The sequence below is a fragment of the Manis pentadactyla genome, chromosome 10, assembly GCF_030020395.1.
Source record: "Manis pentadactyla isolate mManPen7 chromosome 10, mManPen7.hap1, whole genome shotgun sequence".
NCBI lineage: Eukaryota > Metazoa > Chordata > Mammalia > Pholidota > Manidae > Manis > Manis pentadactyla.
The window spans coordinates 96,300,233-96,325,237 of record NC_080028.1 but is presented as its reverse complement, the minus strand read 5'-3'; the positions used below and the strand labels follow the sequence as shown (position 1 = coordinate 96,325,237).

Sequence of the window (25,005 nt, the reverse complement as noted above, 5' to 3'; positions counted from 1 at the left end):
TATAAAATAAATAAGCCCTGGGGATCGAATGTACAGCATGGTGTCTTTTGTTAGCAATACTGTGTTGTTTATTTGAAAGTTGCCAATAGAGCAAATCTTATAGGTACTTATCACAAGAAAAAAGGTAACTGTATGTGGTGATGGATGTTAACAAGACTTACTGTGGTGATCCTTTCGCAATACACACATATATTGAATGTTATGTTGTACACCTGAAGCTAATATAAGGTTATATGTCAATTATATCGCAATAACAAAATAGAACAAAACAAAACAAAATAAACACACTATAGGACCTTTAAATAACCAGCAAAAGCATCAATTCTGTCAATTCTGAAAGTATATTTAGAGACATTAAATATTCAGTGCCCACGAGGACAGAGTTGAACAATTCATATTTTTAAACATATTTTTAAACATAAATACTCTTTGTATGTCATAGATACTAACTCTTTATCTGTCATTCACATTGCAAATAATTTCCCCTAACCTATTCTTTGTCTCATTTGAATTGTTTGGTATCATTCCTTCACAAAAAATGTTATTTTTTAATGTTGTAGAATATATTGCATTTTAGTTTTATTCCTTTGGGGTTTCTTGTTTTGATTAAAAACTATGTAGGAGTTATACATAGTCTCCTAAATTTTCTCCTAGAATTTAAAATGTTTATCATATCTTTGATTTAGTTTGTTTTAAAATTTAATATTGTAAGATAAAGACCTAAGTTTATTTTCTACTATGTGGATAGTCAGTTGCTTTTTTTTGAAATTTAATTAAATTTAATTTTTTTAATAAGCAAAGAATAATTTAATATAGCAAAAGTTCACACTCAAGGAGGGAGTGTAGGCATGCTGTAGAGGTGAGCAGCCAGTCGGGTTTTTGAATAAACCATTCTTTCATCCGAATTAAATTCCACCTTTGTTGTATATTAAAATAATTGGATTTATTTCTGGCTTTTGCATTCTGTTTCATGGATTTATTACTTACTGTTATGGCAACACCAATGGATTGCAATAGTTGATGTATGTTTTAATATATGACAAAGCAAGCATTCTCAATTACTTTTCACAATATTCTAGTATATTTTAGACATTTATTAATGTACATTTATTTTAAGGCTATTGTATCCATTTAAAAAATTCAACCCTGTTGAGATCTTAATTAAAATTGCATTAAATGTGTATACATTAGTTTTAGGAGACCTGACATTTTCATTGCAAAAGCTTGCTACCCAAGAACTTGGCACAGCCTTTCAATTTTTTGAGATCTTGTTCTATGTCATTGAATAAAGCCTTACGGAGTTCCTCATATAAGATTTGTTCTTTCTTGTTCCCAAGTATTTTTCCATTGGGGTTTCTATTGTGAATGGAACATTTCTTCCAATTTCCATTTCTAGCTGGTTATATCTAGAATGGAAAAAAATTATTTATTTTATATCCAGCCAGCTTATCAAAGCCTCTCATTAATATAGTAGTTTCTTCCCTACTAGTGTCTTTGGATTTTCTAATTATATAATAATTTCACCAGCAAAAATTGGGGCATTTAACTTTTTTCTATTATTTATGCCATGTATTTCTTTTTATGTTTTTTCCCTATTACATTAGCTAAAACTCCAAAAACAATGTTGAAATAATAATGGTAGTAGTGAACACCCTGTCTTGTGTTTTATTTCAGTAAAAAGTGTTTTTGATTTTCTAGAATGTTCTATGTTACTATTCCCTTAAATTATTTTTAATTGAGAAATGTATTCATCAGACGTGTGGAGAACACACACACACACCATTAAAGGGTAATAAGAAAAGAACATCCATGTATCCACTACCCAGCTTAGGAAATTGACCATTATGTATTTTAGACACCCTCCAGATGCCTCTCACCAGCGGAATACACCACTCTCCTCTGTGAGAACTCTCTCCTGAGCTGTGTATCAATAATTTGATTTTCTTTATAACATACTGTACACATACAGAATCCTAATCCAAATGTTATTAGATTAACTTTTTAAAAATTTGTGCAAATGGAGGTGCACTGCATATATTCCTCTGTGATTCTCATCCTCAATCTTAACTCTATTCTTGATTTTAAGATGTGGAAAGATCATGTTCTGTCAACTCTCACCAGTACTAAAATTCTTTCCATAACTGTGTTATCTCTTTCTATAAAGTGTCCAGGAATGACACTGATTGTCACCATCTCTGCTTCTCACACCACTCGATGTGTTGGTACAGAACCCAGTGTTGAAGTACCTCCTCCACATTGGTGGGAATCACTGCTGGGAGGATGGCCATCTTGCCTTTGCTAACATAAATAACTGCAATGTCCAGTTTCCAGTTTCTCTAGTATAGCAGTTACCCCCTTCGCTGTGGTAGTTCTCCAACACCCTTGACTGCTGGATAGCCACCAGCACCCGAACTGATCCTCCTGATTCTGCCCCCACAGGGACCATCTCCCTAACGCAGCTTAGAGAAACACACACAGACCCACCCAGGGGTTCCATCCTGTCTGCCACTTGCCACTGATGGATCTCGATTAGCTTAAACCATAACCACTGCCAGAATCCCAGCTGTGCTAAGTTGTGTTATTATTCAACATATTTGCTTTCCCTCTCTGGAGTGGATTATCTCTCCCCACCCCACTGATATCAGGCTTGGCACCCTGGACTTTTGGAGCCTCTCCCTAATGAAGGGCTTTAGTCCCTGTCCTGTCAAGCTCAGGGGCATCCATGGGACTTGCTTTAGCCAACATACATGGGTGTACATCATCTCTGGAAAGAAGCTTTAGAAGCTCACTCATGGTTTTGCCACCTGTCATTTCCCACTGCCTTGAGACTGGCCATGTCCCAGACAGAGGCTGCTTCCTCAGCCTGGGTCCCTGAGTGAAGGGCACAGGCATTGAGATGGGTGGTCGCATGAGTGAGAAATGAACCTCTGCTATTGCAAGCCACTGAGCCTTTGGGAGTGTTTGTTATGTTAGCATAGCCTGACCCCTCCTGACTGATAAGACCAACCACTACTGACTTCCACTTGTCTCAAAACCAAATACTAGCTTCTCATCTGCTATCATGCAAATAGATGCTCCCTACCCTGACCACAATGACCTCACAGACAGCTCTGGCTGGCACCCCAACTCCCACCTGACCATCAGGGACAATTGCAACCACAGTTCAGATAATGACCCAGGGGAGAGGATGGTGAACACACTGGCCTGTTCTCCCCAGACTAACTCTGGTGGGGAGGAGCACTATCCCTGGCCTTAACTCCAACACTTTGTCCCTAACCTTGGCTTTGGGGAATGGTCCCAGCCTGTACTTTCCTGGATTCACATCTTCCTCAGGTACCTATGACAACAGTGGGACCTTGGAGAGAGGCCAGTGCCCTTGCTCTTCTCCCATGCAACCCACTTTCATGTCACCTGGCTAGTGGAATGAGGGGCTGGGAAGGGGCCCAATGGTGGGAGTCACTGATGGCTGGGCCAGCCTCACCATTCTCAGTCTCATCTTTCCATTTCTGCCTTATGTCCATCTCACACTCTGGCTGGGACCATATTTGTCTCTGGAGCCACCCTCTGGGTCTCGGTTGTACATGGGCAGCCTACACAAAGGCTCTGTCTATCTGACAGCAGTACTTCCAGCCCCCGTCGGGCACAGTGGGCTAAGCAGCTGAAGTGCTGGCTGCTCTGTATCTTCCCTTTCATCCCCTCCAGCCTTCCCATGAAGGCTGGATGCCAGCGTGGAGGTGGCACATCCTTGGACAGCAGCAAGAAGGCTCCAGCAGTCTTAGCTGGACCACCTTCCCCATGAGTGGGGTGGCGGCTCCCTTGACTCTGGAAGCAAAGTGGTCACTGCCCCAGCTAAGAGTGCAAAGGTGTCACCTTCCCCTTGCCCTTCTGATCAGGCATTCCACTGACAGTAATACCTGCCACCAAATGGTAATTAAGTACCATGGGAAAGAGACTGGTGGTAGGAACATTATCGTGGAAGTGGGGAGATCACTGCTTGATCACACACGGCTTCCTGTGTGAGGAGAGAGAGGAGCAAAGTGGTAAAGGAAGGGTAGGATTATCACAGGCTGAGAGAAAGCCAAGGGAGACGGAGAGGGCATTCCTGGTGTAGGAAACTGCTCAGGCGAAGGCCAGGAGGTAGGAAAGCATGAGGCAAGCAAGCCTGTTGGCTGGAGCAGAAGGAAGTTTGGGCAGTAGAGGGAGATGAAATTGAGAGGATGAATGGGGAGGAATCAGGGATCCTGATGTTGGACTGGGATCCACATCCACAGGAGCCCAGTGTCCCTTGCGACAGGGGCCCATTCACATCCATGTCCCCAGCACAGTGACTGGCATGTTGAGCTCTCTCCAGCATTTTGGCTAGCCCTGGTACCTGACCACATAGCCCCAGTTCCAAGGAGTCTCCTTTGAAAAACAAAATTTTTTTGAAAACTTGTATTTTTAATGCTGTGCGCTCTGATCAAAGGTGTTAAGAAATCCAAGTGGGGACACCGAGAATGGTCTGGGCCCCAGTCAGTTCCCTACCCTGAGCCACATCTGCGGTCTCACTGCCTGGTTCTGCGTTCCACCTCATTTTTCTACTCCTTTGCTCACTTTCCCAAGTTGGCCACACACCCTCTGAGGCCAGAGCAATTTAACATATCCCTCAAATTTTGGCGAGGCCAGATGTGTGTCCAGTGCTTGGCCAGCGTTGCTTGGTGGGTATGCACAATGCCCTTTCCTTTACAATCCCTCCAGTCCTTCTTGATCAAGACAGGTTCACCCACGCGATGTGAGAGGCACAGACCCTCAGGGAGCCCTTATGGGGCTGGTGTAGGTGAGTTCCCCAGTTGCCTTACCACTTTGCAACCCCTTGTGCCTTCCTGAGTCTTGGGACTCCTAGGAAGAGGAGGATTTGCGTGGTTTCTCTCTGCAAAGACTCCAAGGCCTTGGGGATGGTCGTATCTAATTTGATAATTCATAATTTTGTATGCTTGGTTTTAAAGAGAAGCCCCCCAGTGTGGTGAGTGGCACTTTGACCTACTCCTTCAAATATTCTCCTTGGGCTTTAGTCCTTCCCAAGCCCACTTCTGCCCCCTCCCCTATTTTCCTAGGCAGCAGTCTGTATTATTATATGTTTTGAGTTATTATTATAATTATTTTGGCTTTTTTATTGATGGTAAGCATTCATTTTTTTTAAATTAAGGTATCATTGATACACAATCTTATGAAGGTTTCACATGAGCAACATTGTGGTTTCAACATTCACCCATATTATCAAGTCCCCCCCAACCCCATTGCAATCACTGTCCATCAGCATAGTAAGACGCTATAGAGTCATTACTTGTCTTTGTGCTGTACTGCCTTCCCTATGACCTACCTATATTGTGAGTGCTAATTATAATGTCCTTTAATCCCCTTCTTCCACCCTCCCCACCTACCCTCCCCAGCCCCTTCCCTTTGATAACTGCTAGTTCCTTCTTAGAGTCTGTGAGTCTGCTGGGTAAGTGTTTTTAAAAATTGCTTATGCGATGTAAGATATGCATAACATAAAATTTACCATCTTAAACATTTTTAAGTGTACGGTTACATGGTTGTGCAACCATCAGCCCCACCCATCTCCATAACTCTTCATCTTGCAAAACTGAAACCCTATACCCATTAAACAATAATTCCCCACTTTCCCCTCCCCCCACTCTTGGCAACCACCATTCTACTTTCTGTCTTTATAATTTTGAATAAGTACCTTATATAAGTGGAGTCTTACAGTATTTTTCTTTTTCTAACTGGTTTATTTAATTTAGCATGATGTTCTCAAGGTTCACCCATGTTGTAGCATATTGCAGAATTTCCTCCCTTTTTAAAGCTAAATAATATTACATTGTACATATATGCCACATTCGGCTTGCCCATTCATCTGTCAGTGGACTTGTGGATTACTTCCATGTTTTAGCTATTGCGAATAATGCTGCTAACAACATGGGTATACAAACATGTTATCCCTGCCTTCTATTCTTTTGGGTGTATACCCAGAGGTGGGGGTGCTGCATCAAATGGTAATTCTATTAAAGAATTTTTGAGGACTTGCCATACTGTTACCTACTGTGGTTGTATCATTTTACATTTCTACCAACAGTGCATAAGGGTCCCAATTTCTCCACATCCTTGCCAACACTTTATTTTCCTTTTTTGAGAGTAGCCCTCCTTATGGATATGAGGTGGGATCTCACTGTTGTTTTGATATGCATTTCTCTAACAATTACTGATGTTGAACATCTTTTCATGTGCTATATTCATTCATATATTTTCTTTGGGGAAATGGGTATTCAGATCCTTTGCCCATTTTGTAATCAGGTTGTTTGCTTTTTTGTTGAGCTTTTTAGCACTTCTCCATATATTCTGGATATTAATCCCTTATAAGATATATGGCTCGCAAACATTTCTCCCATTCTGTGGGGTGCCTTTTTACTCTGCTGATCATGTCTTTCATGCACAGAAATTTAAAATTTTCATGAAATCCAATTCCATTTTTTCTTTTGTTTCCTGTGTCTTTGGTGTCATATCCAATAAATTACTGCCAAATCCAATGTTGTGAAGCTTTTGTCTCATGTTTTTTACTAAGAGTTTTACTGTTTAGGTATTACATTTAGGTCCTTAATCTACTTTGAGTAAATTTTTGTATCTGATGTTAGGTAAGGGTCCAGCTGAATTCTTTTGCATGTGGATATTCAATTTTCCCAGAACCACTTGTTGGGAAGATTCTTTCCCCATTGAATGGTCTTGGCATCCTTGTCAAAAATCACTTGACCATATATGCAAGGGTTTGTTTCTGGGCTCTTTATCCTATTCCAGTAGTCTATATGTCTATATTTATGCCAGTACCACACTGTTTTGGTTACTGTAGTTTTGTGGGAAGTTTGGAATCAGAAAGTGTGAGTCTTTCAATTTTGCTCTTCTTTTCCAAGACTGTTTTGACTATTCAGAGTTCCTTGAGTTTCCATATGAATTTAAGACTGGATTTTTCTATTTTTGCAAAAAATTTCATTGGGATTTTTATAGGGACTGCAATGACTCTGTAGATCACTTTGAGTAAGCAATATTGATATTTTAACAATATCAAGTACTCCAATCCATGAACATGGGATATATTTCATTTATTTATGTGATTTAAAATTTCTTTCAGTGGTGTTTTGCAGTTTTCATTATCCAACTCTTTAACTTCTTTGGTTAATTGCTAAATATTCTATTCTTTTTGATGCTATTATAAATGAAATTACTTTTGTAATTTTCTTTTCAGATTGTTTATTGTTAGACTATAGAAGTGCAATTGATTTTTGTGTGTTGACTTTGTGTCCTGATACTTTGCTGAGTTCATTTATTAGTTTTAACAGTGTTTTGGGTAGACTCTTTAGGGATTTCTACATATAAGATCATATCATCTCCAAGCAGAAATCATTTTACTTCTTCCTTTCTAATTTGGATGTCATTTCTTTTTCTTGCCTAACTTTTCTGGCTAAAACTTCCAATACTAGGTTGACTAGAAGTAGTGAAAAGCACCCTTACCTTGTTCTTGATCTTGGAGGAAACACTTTCAGTCTTTCATCAGTGAGTATGATGTTTGCTGTGGGTTTTCATATATGGTTTTTATCATGTGGAGGTAATTTCCTTCTATTCCTATTTGGTCGAGTGTTTTTTTTTATCATGACAGGGTGTTGAATTTTGTCAAATGCCTTTTCTCGATCAGGTGACTTTTTTCCCCTTCATTCTGTTGATATGGCATATTATATTGATTGATTTTCATATGCTAAACAATCCTTGTATGTAAGGAATAAATCCCAATTGTTCATGCTCTATAATCCTTTCAGTATATTGAATTCTATTTGCTAATATATATTTTTTAGGATTTCTCTATCAATGTTCATAAGGGAAATTGGTCTGTAGTTTTCTTTTCTTGTGGTGTTTTTGTCTGGTTTTGGAATCAGGGTAATGCTGGCCTCATAAAATGAGTTAGCAAGTGGTCCCTCCTCTTCAATTTTTTGGAAAAGTTTGAGAAAGATTGGCATTAGTTCTTATTTAAATGTTTGGTAGAATTTGCCTGTGAAGTCATCAGTTCCAGGCATTTTCTTTGTTGAGTGATTTTTGATACTGATTCAATCTCCTTACTAGTTGTAGGTCTATTCAGATTTTCTACATTTTTCCTAGTTTCATCTGGTTTTGTGCATCTAGGAATTTGTCCATTTCATCAAAGTTACCCATTTTGTTGGCATACAATTGTTCACAGTACTCTTGATTCTTTTTATTTCTGTAGGATTGGTAGTCATGTCCCCATTTTTATTTCTGATTTCAGCAATTTGAATATTCCTTTTTTCCTTAGTTCATCTAGCTAAAGTTTTGCCAATTTTGTTGATCTTTTCAAAGAACCACCTTTTGGTTTAATTGATTTTCTCTATTATTTTTCTATTTCATTCATCTCTGCCTTAATATTTATTATTTCCTTTCTTCTACTTGCTTTGGATTTAGGTCTTTTTTCTATTTCCTTAAGTTGTTAAGTTAGGTTGTTGATTTGAGATCTTTCTTATTTTTAGCATATGCATCTATAGCTACAAATCTGCCCCTTAGCATAGCTTTTACTGTATCCCATAAGTTTTGGTAAGTTGTGTTTCTGTTTTTGTTCATCTCTTAAGGTATTTTCCAATTTCTCTTGGAGAGTGATTTCTTCTTTGATCCATTGGTTGCTTACATGTGTATTGTTTAGTTCTACAATGTTGTGAATTGTCTACAAAATGGTGAGTTTTGTTATCAATTTCAAAAGGGAGGGTGAGGGAGTACAAACAGGAGTGAGTGAGGCTCAGCAGAGCCCAGGAAATGGAACATTATAAAAAGGGGAGGGGGGCTGATCCACATGAAACCCACCTGGGTTTGCTAACTGACACCAAAGTTAGGCTTCCACCTTCCACAGAGGCTGGGGCACAGGGGCCCTATCTTTAGGGGTTGGCTGGAACAAACAGTATGCTCTTTTGGCAGCCTTGAGTTTTCTTAGGCAGGCATTTTAAAGGGGCTGGGGTCAGCCTAAGGAGGAGGCCTGGAGCTGTTAGAAACTACTTTAGTGTTTTTTCAAGTCTTTGTAGGCCAAGGTTGAAGATTAGTTGAGAAGCAGGGTCAGGGGAGCCTGGCTAGAGTTTGGTCAAAGAGAAAATCTTTGTCAAGGTAAAACGTGAAAACTATGATAGAACTCCTTAACTGTCATTCTGAACCATAGCTCCTTCACTCTTCTCTGAGTTAACATTACCCCTGTTATGGAGTAGGTGAGCCTTTTTACACATTTTGGATGTGCTTACATGTGGTGTACATGCGTGTATTCATTTGAACATATGTGGGTGTGTTTTAACAAAACCATGTCTACTGAACATGTTCAGAATGAACAAGACATTCTGAGAGTCTTTCAATGATGGTAACATTTTTTATTTGAGCATGGTAGTCTGTGGTATGACTGTTCCATAGTCCTAGTTTTCCATTGAGGGCTGTCTCCAATTTCTATTGGAATTGCAATAAACTGGATGGCAATAAATATTCTCATGAATACCTCTTTGTTTAAATTGAGGTACATACAATAAAATGCACAAATCTTTTAGTGAATTTTGACATGTGTGTACACTCATGTTTTGAAGTGCTTCTTGAATACAGAGATGGAATGGTGAAATTACTGGGTCCTTGAGCACATATTTAAAATTTTAATAGATGCCACTAAATTGCCTTTTTAAAGCAGCCTAACACACAATCCCACCAGCTGGGTAAGAGAATTTATTTTTCACACCTTGCCCAACACTGAATGGAATCAACCTTCCTAATAGTTGCTAATCTGTTGGGTCAAAATGGGTCATTTTGTTTGATTATTTCCACTGGCCATCTGTGTTTCCTTTCTGGGACCTGGGCCAAATTTTCAGATATTAAAATGACTCCTAATTGACTTCTGCATTGCTTCCATGGATTTGGTTGTGAGGTCACAGCCCCAGAGTCTTGATAAGGGCTGGATGGAGAGAAGGAAGAGCAAGGGACAGAGAGAGTGAAGGAGAGCAAGGTTTCACCTCCTCCCCCACATCTGGGGCTGAAACTATGGAGACACTGCAGCCCCAGACTCCAGAGTCCAAGTTCTTGGCCAAGTGTATTCTCCACCCAGTTTTGCTAGTTCTTGGTGGGAGGCAGGGGAGGGGAAGGGCATTGTCCTGGGATCCGCTCCAAGTGGGCCAGGCGGGCGTGGTGCTTAGGTGGAGTTGGGGTTGACCGCAAGCTGCTCTCCCCATTGACACCTCCTGGGCTTGCTCAGTGACCTCCCTTCCCACAACGCTGAAGTCAGATACAGGAAGAAGGGGGGAAGAGGGGTGAGATGGGTGGTGTAAAGGTAAAGGCAGGCTTAGGCTCACGCCCAGCAGGGCAGATAACCACGCCTCTCAGTTGGAGCTGGGTGCTGCTGGGCACACTGCAGCTGCCTCCTTGCTGCTGTCCCCGGGCTGCTGCCTGCTCTACGCCCAACCCCCACCCCACAAGGCCCATGCAGCTGCTCTGGCTCCTCAGCCTCTGGATCCTCAGGGACTTCCTAGAGGCCACAGGTGAGGGGGTGACGCAGGGGAGGGCTGGAGAGAACCTCCTGATGTTCCACGGGTGCTGGGGGGGCTCTGAGGCCTAAGGGGTAGCTGAGGAGGGATCCTTTGGAGCTCTGGGCATGGTCAGAACAGAGGCGCTGGGGCTGAAAGGAAGCGGGTGTTGCCTGGTATGCAGGACCAAGCAGGTTGCAGGGGTAGGTGCTCATGTCAGGAAGGTGGGTGTCACCTCGTCGTGGGAGGCTGCTCTTCCCACTTAGATTCAGTTTTCTGAGCCTTTTCCTCTTCTGTCATCCCTCCATCCCCAGCCCAGATGCTGCCTCTGCCCTGGACTTTCTCTTTACTTCCGTGCTGCTGCCCTCCCCTCCTGAGAGTCCGGCTCTGTCCCTGGGGCACGCTCTTCTCCCTGGCTCAGCTATGCCTTTGGTTCCTGTGCACCCCCCACCCTCCAGCTCTCCCCTACCTCCCGCAGCCCCACCCAGCCCATTTTACTGGCACAGCTGTTGCTGGCAGTATGGGGGTCAGGAGACCCTGATTGCTCCCAAAGGTGGGGTCTGAGACCACCCGGGGTAGAGTCCAGGGCCTTCTCTCTTCTACCCCGTAGATCCCCCAGTTTCTCTGTGCTCCCTTCCCTCTGCCTCCTGGTGTCCGCTCCTGACCCCCAATCCTACACCTTCCCAACCCAGAGGCCACGGGCCTCCCTTGCATTTCCTCCAGGGCCACAGCCTGGCTCTAAAGGCTCTAGCCTAGGAATCTTCATAATCCCGCACCAATCCCCTACCAAATTACCACCCTGCTAGACTGAGAAGTGAAATCCCGGATCTCAGACCAAGGTGTCTCAGGTCTGAGGTGAGGAGGAGGCTAATGCTGACAGGACAGGTGGTTTGGGCACTTCTGACTGCAAGTGCTGTGGCTGCATGAGTCCGCAGTCTCCTAAAATGGGGTTCATACTTGTGAACGAATTAACCAGAGGCCAAAAAAGAGAAGATGATGGCAAACACATCTGTTTTTATTATTAGCACTGACTGCTAAGCCTAAAGTCTGGGAATAATGCCTGCCTGCTGAGGCATTTCTTTCTGGAAGTTTCCTTCTCCATCCTGCTCCTCTACCTGTCAGTGTGGTTCCCTCTCCTTGAACCTTAATCTCAAAGGACTCTGAGCTCCATTCCCTTTGCAGTTCTTTCACCCTTGTCTCCTGGGATCAGCGATGTGTCCCCACCCCCACCCAGCCTTGGCTGGGTTCTTTCTCTCTGAGAGGAGAGACAGCCGGCACAGCAGTGGGTCACAGGGAGGAGAGCAGAGGTTGGCCACAGGGTAGGTGCAGAGGGCAGCCAGGTGAGGACTTTGGGCAGCCGGTGGGGGAAATGGGGCTGTGAGAGGAGGGATGGGGCTGACGAGGGAGAGGCAGGAGCCTCAGCTGAACCGGTGTGCACACAGTCCTCCAAGGCTGGAGCGGTGACACCCGGAGGAGGCAGGTGGGGCGAGGCTGCCGGGGGTGTCCAGATGTTGCTTCAGAACCTGAAAGGACCCAGCCCCAACCTTCCTCTTATGGGGGAATAAGCGACTGAGCTTCCTACCTTCTATGACATGTGTCTGGAAAATGGGGTAGTGAAAACTCTACGTAGGGTTATGGAGACAAAACAACCAACAAATGAATTTCTCTGTTCTATCACTAATACAGGAGCTTTATCCTTGGCCATGTCCGTCCCTGCTGGGCTTTTCCTCAGTACAGATGCAGCCCCCACAGTGCCTGGCAACCCCACAGTCTCCAGAGGCAGAGCAGGGTGGCCACTCAGCATCTCCCAAATGAATTCTCCCACTCCAGGTAGCAGGAAAAACACACCTCAGAAGCCCCTCACATCCCCCCGGTTTGAACCCTTTTCTGAAACCCTGCTCAAAACTACAAACAATTCCAGTTCCTCAGCAAGTCCAATATCTAAGATTGTCATAAAGGTTGGAACCAGCCCACCTACACTCATAATGTACATGAGCACCACAGAGTGCATCAATCCAACGAGCTTGATAATCACCACTACTTACCCCACCACCACCTGCAAGACACCAACCTCATGGTCCTACACCACGAGTATGCGCTTGTCTTCTACCACAGCCCCCACCACAAAAAAACAATCCAGTGAGACAGTCCACACAAGCCATATGTCCACTCGATCCGCCGTTACTACGGGCATGCCTATAACAACACTGACAATGACCACGACCCGATCCAGGGTTTCGACAGGTCCACTGACCACCACGATCAATCCCACCTCCAGACCCACTGCTTTGACCACGAGAGAAACCATCCCATCTTCCCCCACCATTAAAGTTACAGGCACAACATCCAGTGCCATCACGACCGTGGCCACGACACCTACCATGACACCCACGCTCATAACTCCTCACAGCACTACAACCCCCTCTGTTCCGACAAGCATCCCCGTTACCTCCTCAGGCCCCTCTTCCACATCCACAAGCAGTCCCAGCACCACTGGCACAGAGAGGACAACTTCGTCTGTGATGAGCACACAAACCCTCCACTCAACCACTGAATCACACCTGGCGCCCATTCCCACCACTATATACATGACATCCACCACCATGGGACCACCCTCCACTACGGCAGCCACCACAGGAGGAGTGGAGACGACCGTCACATCCACTAACACCACATCCACCTGGAAAACCACACTTGCTCCGACCCTTGACGTGTCTACAGATTCGGTCATGACCGAGAATCCTCCTACTCATAGGACCACATCAGTCGCTCTCACAACTACCCACACTTCTCCAGTGACCACTACCCCTTTAACATCACACACGCATCCATCTTCTGCCCCTGCCCCAACCACAGAATCACCGTCCACACTGACTACTACCACTACCACTCTGACCACCCTGACTACCTCACCCCACACCTCTCACGCCTCATCCACCCCTACAGTTCCCACTGGCACCTTCAGCACAGACACCACTGATATCACCACCCCAGCACACCCCTCAACACTTGCCACCTCAACCGCACTCACTTCGCTCAGTCCCCCTAATACAGACACAGTCACCACTGCTACCACATCCTTGGTAACAACACCCACACCGAACACACCACACATGACACTAGGAGTCACTACTTCCAATATCTACTCCACAGGGAGCACAATGACAACCACCACAACCCCTACACCCCTTACATCCAGTACCCCGGAGACCATCACCACCACAACCCAGTCCTCTGTTGGTACAGACACGCGTACCACAGCACTGACACCCACCCCCACCACACCCAGGCCTTCAACAGGTCCACTGACCACTACGATCAATCTCACTTCCACACCCATTGTTTCCAGTATGTCGGCAACCACCGCAAATACCATCCCTTCTTCCCCCACTGCGCAAACTACAGGCACAACATCCAGTGCCATCACCACCACGGCTACGACACTTACAATGACACCCACGCTCACCACTTCCCACAGCACTCCAACTCCCTCTGTCCAGACAAGCATCCCCGTTACCTCTTCAGGCCCCTCTTCCACATCCACAAGCAGTCCCAGCACCACTGGCACAGAGAGGACCACTTCGTCTGTGATGAGCACACAAACCCTGCACTCAACCACTGAATCACACTTGGCATCCACTCCCACCTCTATAGACATGACATCCACCACCATGGGACCACCCTCCTCTACTGCAGCCACCACAGGAGGAGTGGAGACCGCTGTCACACCCACTAACACCACATCCACCTGGAAAACCACACTTGCTCCGACCCTTGATGTGTCTACAGAGTCTGTCATGACAGAGATTTCTCCTACTCTCACGACCACAACATCAGTCGCTCTCACAACTACCCACGCTTCTCCAGTGACCGCTACCCCTTTAACATCACACACGCATCCATCTTCTGCCCCTGCCCCAACCACAGAATCACCGTCCACACTGACTACTACCACTACCACTCTGACCACCCTGACTACCTCACCCCACACCTCTCACGCCTCATCCACCCCTACAGTTCCCACTGGCACCTTCAGCACAGACACCACTGATATCACCACCCCAGCACACCCCTCAACACTTGCCACCTCAACCGCACTCACTTCGCTCAGTCCCCCTAATACAGACACAGTCACCACTGCTACCACATCCTTGGTAACAACACCCACACCGAACACACCACACATGACACTAGGAGTCACTACTTCCAATATCTACTCCACAGGGAGCACAATGACAACCACCACAACCCCTACACCCCTTACATCCAGTACCCCGGAGACCATCACCACCACAACCCAGTCCTCTGTTGGTACAGACACGCGTACCACAGCACTGACACCCACCCCCACCACACCCAGGCCTTCAACAGGTCCACTGACCACTACGATCAATCTCACTTCCACACCCATTGTTTCCAGTATGTCGGCAACCACCACAAATACCATCCCTTCTTCCCCCACTGCGCAAACTACAGGCACAACATCCAGTGTCATCACCACCACGGCTACGACACTTACAATGACACCCACGCTCACCACTTCCCACAGCACTCCAACTCCCTCTGTCCAGACAAGCATCCCCGTTACCTCTTCAGGCCCCTCTTCCACATCCACAAGCAGTCCCAGCACCACTGGCACAGAGAGGACCACTTCGTCTGTGATGAGCACACAAACCCTCCACTCAACCACTGAATCACACCTGGCGCCCATTCCCACCACTATATACACGACATCCACCACCATGGGACCACCCTCCACTACGGCAGCCACCACAGGAGGAGTGGAGACGACCGTCACATCCACTAACACCACATCCACCTGGAAAACCACACTTGCTCCGACCCTTGACGTGTCTACAGATTCGGTCATGACCGAGAATCCTCCTACTCATAGGACCACATCAGTCGCTCTCACAACTACCCACACTTCTCCAGTGACCACTACCCCTTTAACATCACACACGCATCCATCTTCTGCCCCTGCCCCAACCACAGAATCACCGTCCACACTGACTACTACCACTACCACTCTGACCACCCTGACTACCTCACCCCACACCTCTCACGCCTCATCCACCCCTACAGTTCCCACTGGCACCTTCAGCACAGACACCACTGATATCACCACCCCAGCACACCCCTCAACACTTGCCACCTCAACCGCACTCACTTCGCTCAGTCCCCCTAATACAGACACAGTCACCACTGCTACCACATCCTTGGTAACAACACCCACACTGAACACACCACACATGACACTAGGAGTCACTACTTCCAATATCTACTCCACAGGGAGCACAATGACAACCACCACAACCCCTACACCCCTTACATCCAGTACCCCGGAGACCATCACCACCACAACCCAGTCCTCTGTTGGTACAGACACGCGTACCACAGCACTGACACCCACCCCCACCACACCCAGGCCTTCAACAGGTCCACTGACCACTACGATCAATCTCACTTCCACACCCATTGTTTCCAGTATGTCGGCAACCACCGCAAATACCATCCCTTCTTCCCTCACTGCGCAAACTACAGGCACAACAACCAGTGCCATCACCACCACGGCTACGACACTTACAATGACACCCACGCTCACCACTTCCCACAGCACTCCAACTCCCTCTGTCCAGACAAGCATCCCCGTTACCTCTTCAGGCCCCTCTTCCACATCCACAAGCAGTCCCAGCACCACTGGCACAGAGAGGACCACTTCGTCTGTGATGAGCACACAAACCCTGCACTCAACCACTGAATCACACTTGGCATCCACTCCCACCTCTATAGACATGACATCCACCACCATGGGACCACCCTCCTCTACTGCAGCCACCACAGGAGGAGTGGAGACCGCTGTCACACCCACTAACACCACATCCACCTGGAAAACCACACTTGCTCCGACCCTTGATGTGTCTACAGAGTCTGTCATGACAGAGATTTCTCCTACTCTCACGACCACAACATCAGTCGCTCTCACAACTACCCACGCTTCTCCAGTGACCGCTACCCCTTTAACATCACACACGCATCCATCTTCTGCCCCTGCCCCAACCACAGAATCACCGTCCACACTGACTACTACCACTACCACTCTGACCACCCTGACTACCTCACCCCACACCTCTCACGCCTCATCCACCCCTACAGTTCCCACTGGCACCTTCAGCACAGACACCACTGATATCACCACCCCAGCACACCCCTCAACACTTGCCACCTCAACCGCACTCACTTCGCTCAGTCCCCCTAATACAGACACAGTCACCACTGCTACCACATCCTTGGTAACAACACCCACACCGAACACACCACACATGACACTAGGAGTCACTACTTCCAATATCTACTCCACAGGGAGCACAATGACAACCACCACAACCCCTACACCCCTTACATCCAGTACCCCGGAGACCATCACCACCACAACCCAGTCCTCTGTTGGTACAGACACGCGTACCACAGCACTGACACCCACCCCCACCACACCCAGGCCTTCAACAGGTCCACTGACCACTACGATCAATCTCACTTCCACACCCATTGTTTCCAGTATGTCGGCAACCACCGCAAATACCATCCCTTCTTCCCCCACTGCGCAAACTACAGGCACAACATCCAGTGCCATCACCACCACGGCTACGACACTTACAATGACACCCACGCTCACCACTTCCCACAGCACTCCAACTCCCTCTGTCCAGACAAGCATCCCCGTTACCTCTTCAGGCCCCTCTTCCACATCCACAAGCAGTCCCAGCACCACTGGCACAGAGAGGACCACTTCGTCTGTGATGAGCACACAAACCCTCCACTCAACCACTGAATCACACCTGGTGCCCATTCCCACCACTATATACACGACATCCACCACCATGGGACCACCCTCCACTACGGCAGCCACCACAGGAGGAGTGGAGACGACCGTCACATCCACTAACACCACATCCACCTGGAAAACCACACTTGCTCCGACCCTTGACGTGTCTACAGATTCGGTCATGACCGAGAATCCTCCTACTCATAGGACCACATCAGTCGCTCTCACAACTACCCACACTTCTCCAGTGACCGCTACCCCTTTAACATCACACACGCATCCATCTTCTGCCCCTGCCCCAACCACAGAATCACCGTCCACACTGACTACTACCACTACCACTCTGACCACCCTGACTACCTCACCCCACACCTCTCACGCCTCATCCACCCCTACAGTTCCCACTGGCACCTTCAGCACAGACACCACTGATATCACCACCCCAGCACACCCCTCAACACTTGCCACCTCAACCGCACTCACTTCGCTCAGTCCCCCTAATACAGACACGGTCACCACTGCTACCACATCCTTGGTAACAACACCCACGCCAACCACAGCACAGATGACACCAGTGGTCACTACTTCCAAAATCTACTCTACACAGAGCAGAACCACAACTACCACAAATGCAACACTCGCTACATCTGGTACCCTGGGAACAACCACCAACAGAGCCTTGTCCTCTGTTAGCATACCCATGCAAACCACAGCAGCGACAATCACCACCACCCCACCCACGTCTACCAAAGGTCCATTGATCACTACGTTTGATGTCACCCCAGTGACTTCACTCACTAGTAAATATCTGTCTTCTACCCCTGCTTCAAGCACAGAACCACTCTCCATGTTGACCAGTAACACCTCTCTTATGTCTATCTTGACTACCACACTCCCCAGTTATTCCTCACCCACCTCTTCTGCTCCCACTAGTACCATCAGTACAACCATTACTGAAATCAGCACCTCTACCCAAACTTCAGTGCTTGCCACCTCAACCACAGCCACTTTGTCCAGGCCCTTCCGTACAGACACTACCACCCCTCCTAACACACCATTGGTAACCACACCCAACCCCACAACATCAGGTGTTTCTCAACTGCCGTCTTTTCCTATGTTGAGTACTTCTACAACTGCACTGACCTCTTCTTTTGTTACCATTATCTCCTCTTCAGCATCTACTCTCACACTGTCTTCAACCCTCTCTTCCTCCAGTGTACATTCAGTGGTCACTTCTACAACTAAATCTTCTCCTACCTCTCCATGGAACTCCAGTAGAGAAAACACAGAGTCTTCTGTCAGTGCTTTTACTATTCCTTTATCTGAAACTTCAAGTACTTCTCCAACCACGTCTTCTGTAATGGTTCCTATTAGTAAAACAACCCCATATTTTGTTCTTTCTTCTACTGTCCCATGTCCAGAATCTATACCAGTTATAATAGTGCCCACTTCCCCAACTACTCCATGCATTGAAATGGGTCCAAGTAGTGAAATTACTTCTAGAGCTACCATCCCAATATCAATATTTACCTCTACTACTGAGATGGCCACCTTGCCTAGTTTCACCAGTAGGACAACTGCCTTTCCTACAAATACGGACACTTCTACTTCAGTTGTTGAAAGCGGGCCCACCAATGTCATAACCGATGACTTTAGTTCTATCAGCCCTTGGACTATCCCAATTAACACAGTTTTGACAAGCACACAAAGACCCACCAGTAGAACCTGGATGAGCACCAACTCTGCCACCACCCCACATATGCCTGGCTCTACAAGTCTCCCACCGACCACAGAACCAAGCAGCAGCTTTACAACTGCCATGATGACTTCAAGCGAGGTGACCTACCCCACCTCAGCCACAACCAGGACTCCAGAAACAGCGGCGACTACCACTCAGACTCCTGCCATCCTTACATCGTCCATGAGAACTTTGACCACTACTCAGATGACCACAAAGTCTAATTTGACCAGCACCCCAGGTTGGACTTCCCACCTCCCTGTTCCTTGTCCTCCTGCTCTGCTCAATTTCCATGCCACCAAGGTCAGGCCCTATCCTGAAGCTCTCTGTCTTCCTTTGCTGCACAGGCACCTGTGACAATGGTGGCACTTGGATGCAGGGCCGCTGCCTCTGCCCCTCGGGGTTCTCTGGGTACCGCTGTGAGCTCCAGGAGATCAGATGCCAGAATGAGGGTACCTGGGATGGCCTCAAGTGTCACTGCCCCAGTGCCTTCTATGGCTCCCGTTGTGAGTTTGCTGTAGAACAGGTGGATTTGGGTGAGTTACCTTCTGCACTTTATCCTGGGAGGTGCCATTGACTCTTCTTGGGCTTTGCTTTGTGGCTGACATGGAGGCACCCATGCCATTTTGCCCAATCCCTCCATCCCTGTCTTCCCTCTCATGCCCTCCTTACTCAATATCATGTCTCCTATCCACCATCACCTTTAGGAGATGACTGGGTCCTCCTCCTGGTCTGGGCTGCTTGGAGCTGTATTAGTTTCTAATTGCTGCTCTGACAAATTATCACAACCTTAGCAGCTGAAACAAAGCAAATTTAATATCTTTCAATTCTGTAGATCAAGAGTCTGACATGGCTCTTACTGGGCAAAATCAAGGAGTCAGCAGGGCTGTGTTCCATTCTGGAGGCTCTAGGGAGAGAATCTATTTCCTTGCTCTTTCCAGGTTCTGGAGCCTTCCGCATTCCTAGTCTCCAGGTCCCCTCTCCATCTTCAAACCAGCAGCATTGCATCTCTGTGCCTTTCTTCCACAGTCACATCTTCCTCTGACTGATTCTGACCTCTCCTATCTCTCTTTTCCACTGTTAAAGACCTTGTGATTGTATTGGTGCCACCCAGAGAATCCATGTTTATTTCCCTATATAAAGTCAGATGATTAGCAATCTTAATTCTATCTGCAACATTGATTTCCTCCTTGCCAGGCAGTATAACATATCCACTGGTTCTGGAGATTAGGATGTAAGCATTGTTGGGGGCCATTATTCTGCCACCCACTAGGGCAGACAAAGGAGACAGCACAGGCCTTAGCATTGTGCATCCTGACTTCCATTTTTTCCACCATCTCAGGACAACTCATGCTAGAATTCCTACCTCAATCCTTCCTGTTGTTCAGTTGGTCCTTGGGGGATATGGAGAGGGCCACAAGAGGGGCTTCTGGGTCTGAGTGTTGATGGTGGTGGTGGTGTCAGACAGGAGTGATGGGGAAGTGACCAGAGTGGGGTCTGCTGTGTGCAGAGACCGTGGATGCTGAAGTGGGCATGGAGGTGTCTGTTGACCAGGAGTTCTCTGCAGACCTCAATGACAACACTTCCACAGTCTACAAGAACTTCATCAGTTCCTTCCGGGACCAGGTGAGGGGGAAGGGTGGAAAGCCAAGGCTCCTCCCCTGGAGCTGAGCATGGGCCCTTGGGTACCCTCAAGTCTGGAGGTTCAGACGTGAGCCCAAGGATCCTTGGCATTTCAGGTGAAGGAGGTTTACAAAAATGTGCAGGAGTTCAAGGATGTGAAGATCCTGTCCCTGAGGTAGGGGACCCTTCTGGGGTTGTGGAGGCAGTGTTAGGTGGAGGAAGGGGGGATGAAGAAAGGCTGCGGAAGCCATCCCTTGCTTTTGGAATTATCAGACTTCAGAGAGGGGTGGAGGGAGGATGTAAGGAAATCACTCTGTGGGGGATTTTGCAATTATTTTCTGGAGTCAGGTCTCTCTAGGAAGGATTCCTCCTACCCCCCACCTTTAAGCATACTGGAAGGAGAGACATTCCATGGGACATGCAGGGAGGTGGTGAAGGGGGTGGGTGGAAAGCCTGCTGTCTGGACTGGAGCTGTCTCTCTCTAGCTTGTGCCTGGTCTGCTGAGTGGTCAGCATAAGTGAGGCAGAGAGTGCAGAAGGGCCTGGTTTGGTAATGGCTGGATACCATGCAAGAGAATGTCAATCATTCCTTGTCCCACCTTCCCAGGCTGGCAATGTCAGGGATGCTGGCAGTCTCTTCTGAAAATAATGTATCTGGAATTCCAACTCACTGCTTTTGATCCCTTCCCTCCAACACCTGTGCATTCGTTGTTGGTCCTGGAGGTCCCCTTCTAAAGACGTGTGTGCCCCAGGCCTGGGCACTCTTTAAGGACCCTCGGCCCTTTAGGAATGGCAGCATCGTGGTGGACTATCTGGTCCTGGTGGAGCTGCCTTTCAGCTCCCAGCTGGAGAGTGAGTATGAGAAGGTGAAGACAGTCCTAAAGGATGAGTTCCAGAGTGTTAACCAGGATGGGGGAAGCTGCCAGAACGACCAGAGTGAGTCAAGGCTGGGGACCTTGGGCTGGAGGGAGGGGTCTGGGTCAGAGCCACCACCCCAGAGCACCATCTGGAGCACAGCTCAGACAGGGGCCTTCTAGGCTCAGGTGCCAGCCTTGTGGTACTTCTGGCAGGTTGGGAGAAGGGGCGTAGGTCCACAGCCACCGGGGCCAAGGAGGGGCTTACCAGGACCTGGGTGCTGGGGAAGAGACCTCCTGACAGGATGGCTGAGGACCCCTGATTATTCGGGGGAGATGAGGGAGCCAAAAGAAGCCTTCCCTTGTGGCCCCTCCACACATCTCCCATACTGACAGCCCTTTCCACCTCTCTCCGTGCCTGCCCTGCTTCCCCGGCCCCTTGACCTCCCCTGATTCCACCTCTGCCTCTGTCCCTCCAGCCCTGTGTTTTAAGCCTGGCTCCATCAAGGTGAACAACAACACTAGCACGGAGCTGACCCCGACAGGTGAGGGTGGGGCAAAGGGTCGAGTGGCCCCAGGAAGCATGACCCTCTCCCACCAGGGACTCCCACCAGGCCTGCCCTTCCCTTAGCCAATCCTAGGATCTACCCCATGACACGCCACCCTAGGAAATATAGTCCTCCGGGTCCATTTTCAGAGTCATTATAACCAGATCCCTGAGTAGAGTAGAGTGGATGAGGTGCCTCTGTCTCTCGGCAACCCCCTTCCTACCCCAGCCATCTGTCGCCGAGTCGCTGCCAAAGGCTATGAGGATTTCTACTTCCCCCTGGACGAGGGGAACAGGCTCCGTTGCGTCACTAAATGCACGTCGGGCGTGGAGGGCGCCATCGACTGTCACCAGCGCCAGGGCCAGTGCATTCTGGAGAAGAGCGGTCCCGCCTGCCGGTGAGGCCCCGCCCACAGCCCGGGGGCGGATCGGGCGGCCCCGCCCGAGCCCCGCCCACCCGCAGCTCCCTGCCGGGGCCGCAGCGCGGGGCCGCGGAGCGAAGGTCGGTGACGTGTGGCTCCCCTGCAGCTGCTTCTCCACGGACACGCACTGGTTCTCGGGCCCGCGCTGTGAGGTGGCCGTCCGCTGGAAGGCTCTGGTCGGCGGCCTGGCTGGGGCCGCGGCGCTGGGGCTGCTGCTGGCGGGGCTGAGCGTCTTCTTCGCGCGCTCGCGGAGGAGCAGCCGAGGCGGAGGCCGGTGAGCGCGTCGGCGGGGGCGGGGGCGGGGGCGGCAAAGGGGTCTCCGACCGGTGGCCCCGCCTGACCGCGCAACTCCCCACCCAGGTCCTGGGACGACGACAGGAAATGGTTTGAGGTCTGGGATGAGGACCCCGTGGGGACTTTTTCAAACGTGGGCTTCGAGGACTATTCAGCAGGTGAGTCCCGCCTCCTGGGAAGGGCGCAGGGGATTCTCTGGGCAGCCCTCGGGCCTGGGCAGAGCAGGACGACCTCTCTGGCGCAGGAAGGACACATACCTCGTGCCAGGGCGCTTGTCGCTGCGTCCCCGTGCCCCTCCTGTGGAAGCCCAGGTCCTACACAAGGCCCTGCCTTTCTCAGCCTCCTTTCCACCCTTTCTCCTCCCTGCCTCTCTCCTCTTCTTTCTAGTCAAGGATGAAAACTTCCAGGTGGCCTTGGGGGACATAGACACCAATATGAAGGTGAGAGGATAAGAGGGGGATTCTCCCAGGTCCGGCTCCAGATGCCTCCTCCACCCGCCGGGGCAGGGGCCTGGGCCAGGCAGGCGGTGACCTCCCAGTCTGCCAGTCAGGGGTCTCCCTCTTCTCACTCCTGCTCACACCCTTGGCAGGTGCATATCCAGAGACCTGAGGTGGTCTTGACCTCGCTGTGAGCCCTTCACCTGCCCCGCCAGCAGGATGGAACCCTCCACGCGGTGACAATTCCGAGAGACAGCCTGAAGACTGGAGTGCCTCCATTTACTAGTTTTCTTGGGCAAAATCAGACCATCCCCTGACCCCCATCCTTCTCCCAACTTGTGTGAAACCTAACTGGAGATCCAGTTCAAATCGAAGGTTTTCTATGGTGGGACCTTGGGGGAGTCAGTAACTTCTCTGAACCTGTAAAATGAGTATAGCATCCTCCTCCAGTGGTTGTCAAACCCATGTGCTCTGTCAGATCTCTCTCCCTTCACGCCTTCCCTGTGCTTACCTGCTCTCTCTCATCCCCACTCCCCAAACCCCCTCTGGTCTCTGGCCTCAGCCTCTGCTCTCCTTGAGCACCCCTACTGCCCGCTCCCCACCCACATCTGTGGCTAGGCTGCAGTCCCTCCTACCTCTGCCAGCCTCTATGGAAACCCTGCTGCTCAGCTGGCTCCCAGTCCTTAAATCCACCGAACCCATTCCTCCCCAACACCCCAGGGCCCCACCCTGCACCTCCCCCGGTTTCCTATTGTCCCCTTCCTCAGCAACCCTCAACCCTAAACCCTTAGCCCCCCCCCACTCCAGTGCCCCCATCCCAAATCTTCCCTCCTCCCCCAGCTCCCCAGCCCCTAGTTAGGTGCAGATGCCCCATGCCTCTTGGAACTCCCAACCGCTGCTCCCCATGCCCTGGCCCCCCATTCTGAGGCTCCATCCCTTCCTGTTGTCCCAAGGGCCCTGGACCCCTTGGATGGGGGTGGGACATGGGTGGGGGTGGGACGTGGGTTTCCTCCAGTCCCCATGGATGAGGAGAAGTGGGGCCCTGAGGTGAGGAAGCTCCCTGGGTCCCTCGTCCTCGCCCTCCCCTTCCCTTACTGCCTCCCCCCTCCCGCACTTCCCCGCTCCTCCTTCCCCTTCCTCTCCCTGGCCCTGCGTGCATCCCTGCGGGAACCTCTGAGGCCAGAAGCTCCCAGCTCCCTTTTGCAGGAAGCTCTCATCTGGGAACAGGAAGCCTGTGTGTCTCCAATTCTCTCATGTGAACACAATGTAACATTTATTATAAAAGAAGCTCCTCTGTGTCTTTCTCCTTCTCAGCGTCTGGCCCCTCTTGGTTGGAGAACAGGGACTTCCCTCAGCCCCAGGGAGAAAACAGTGTAAGAGGACCCGAGAGCACCTTTGTCCCAGAGGGGAAGGAAGGGGTCTGTGGGCAGCTCCCAGGGCCCCTGACTGTCCTTTTAAAGAACATAAAAATGGGGGACTTAATTTTCTTAGGGAGCGGGTGGGGGTGGGGGCCTCCCTTGATGTCTGGAGCTCAGGGCTTCAGGGAGGAGGATGGCCCAGGTGGGTCAGCTACCATTTGTTGTGATGAGAAGAGCTGGGCCTCCACAGAGACCTTGAGCCCCCCCAAGCCTACGTGGCAGACACATTCACCCCAGGGCCTGGGACTTGTGCCCTCCTGTTCCCACTCTGGGGGC

At 49.0% G+C, this 25,005-nt stretch overlaps 3 protein-coding genes across 3 annotated transcripts in view; all 3 read left to right on the top strand.

Moving 5' to 3' along the window:
* LOC118922158 (mucin-3B) overlaps nt 1–24,598 on the top strand; it is a 33,180-nt gene extending 8,582 nt beyond the window's left edge. The window contains exons 2-10 of the mRNA XM_036904567.2: nt 20,646–20,761; nt 20,875–20,933; nt 21,545–21,693; nt 22,091–22,156; nt 22,388–22,556; nt 22,687–22,854; nt 22,941–23,032; nt 23,262–23,314; nt 23,464–24,598. Coding sequence (XP_036760462.1) covers nt 20,669–20,761; nt 20,875–20,933; nt 21,545–21,693; nt 22,091–22,156; nt 22,388–22,556; nt 22,687–22,854; nt 22,941–23,032; nt 23,262–23,314; nt 23,464–23,505 — 891 coding nt within the window. The 5' untranslated portion in view covers nt 20,646–20,668 and the 3' untranslated portion in view covers nt 23,506–24,598. The remainder of the gene's footprint in view (nt 1–20,645; nt 20,762–20,874; nt 20,934–21,544; nt 21,694–22,090; nt 22,157–22,387; nt 22,557–22,686; nt 22,855–22,940; nt 23,033–23,261; nt 23,315–23,463) is intronic.
* LOC130679374 (mucin-3A-like) lies at nt 10,456–15,690 on the top strand. The gene is made up of 3 exons (XM_057487984.1): nt 10,456–10,586; nt 12,258–15,364; nt 15,466–15,690. Exons 1-3 carry the CDS (start codon nt 10,529–10,531, stop codon nt 15,688–15,690), a joined length of 3,390 nt encoding a protein of 1,129 aa, XP_057343967.1. The 5' UTR covers nt 10,456–10,528.
* On the top strand, nt 15,800–20,180 carry LOC130679373 (mucin-3A-like). The gene is made up of 5 exons (XM_057487983.1): nt 15,800–17,503; nt 17,605–17,813; nt 17,904–18,085; nt 19,483–19,671; nt 20,077–20,180. The coding sequence occupies exons 1-5, from the start codon at nt 15,824–15,826 to the stop codon at nt 20,178–20,180; spliced, it is 2,364 nt and encodes a 787-aa protein (XP_057343966.1). The 5' UTR covers nt 15,800–15,823.
* Nucleotides 24,599–25,005: the final 407 nt, after the last annotated feature.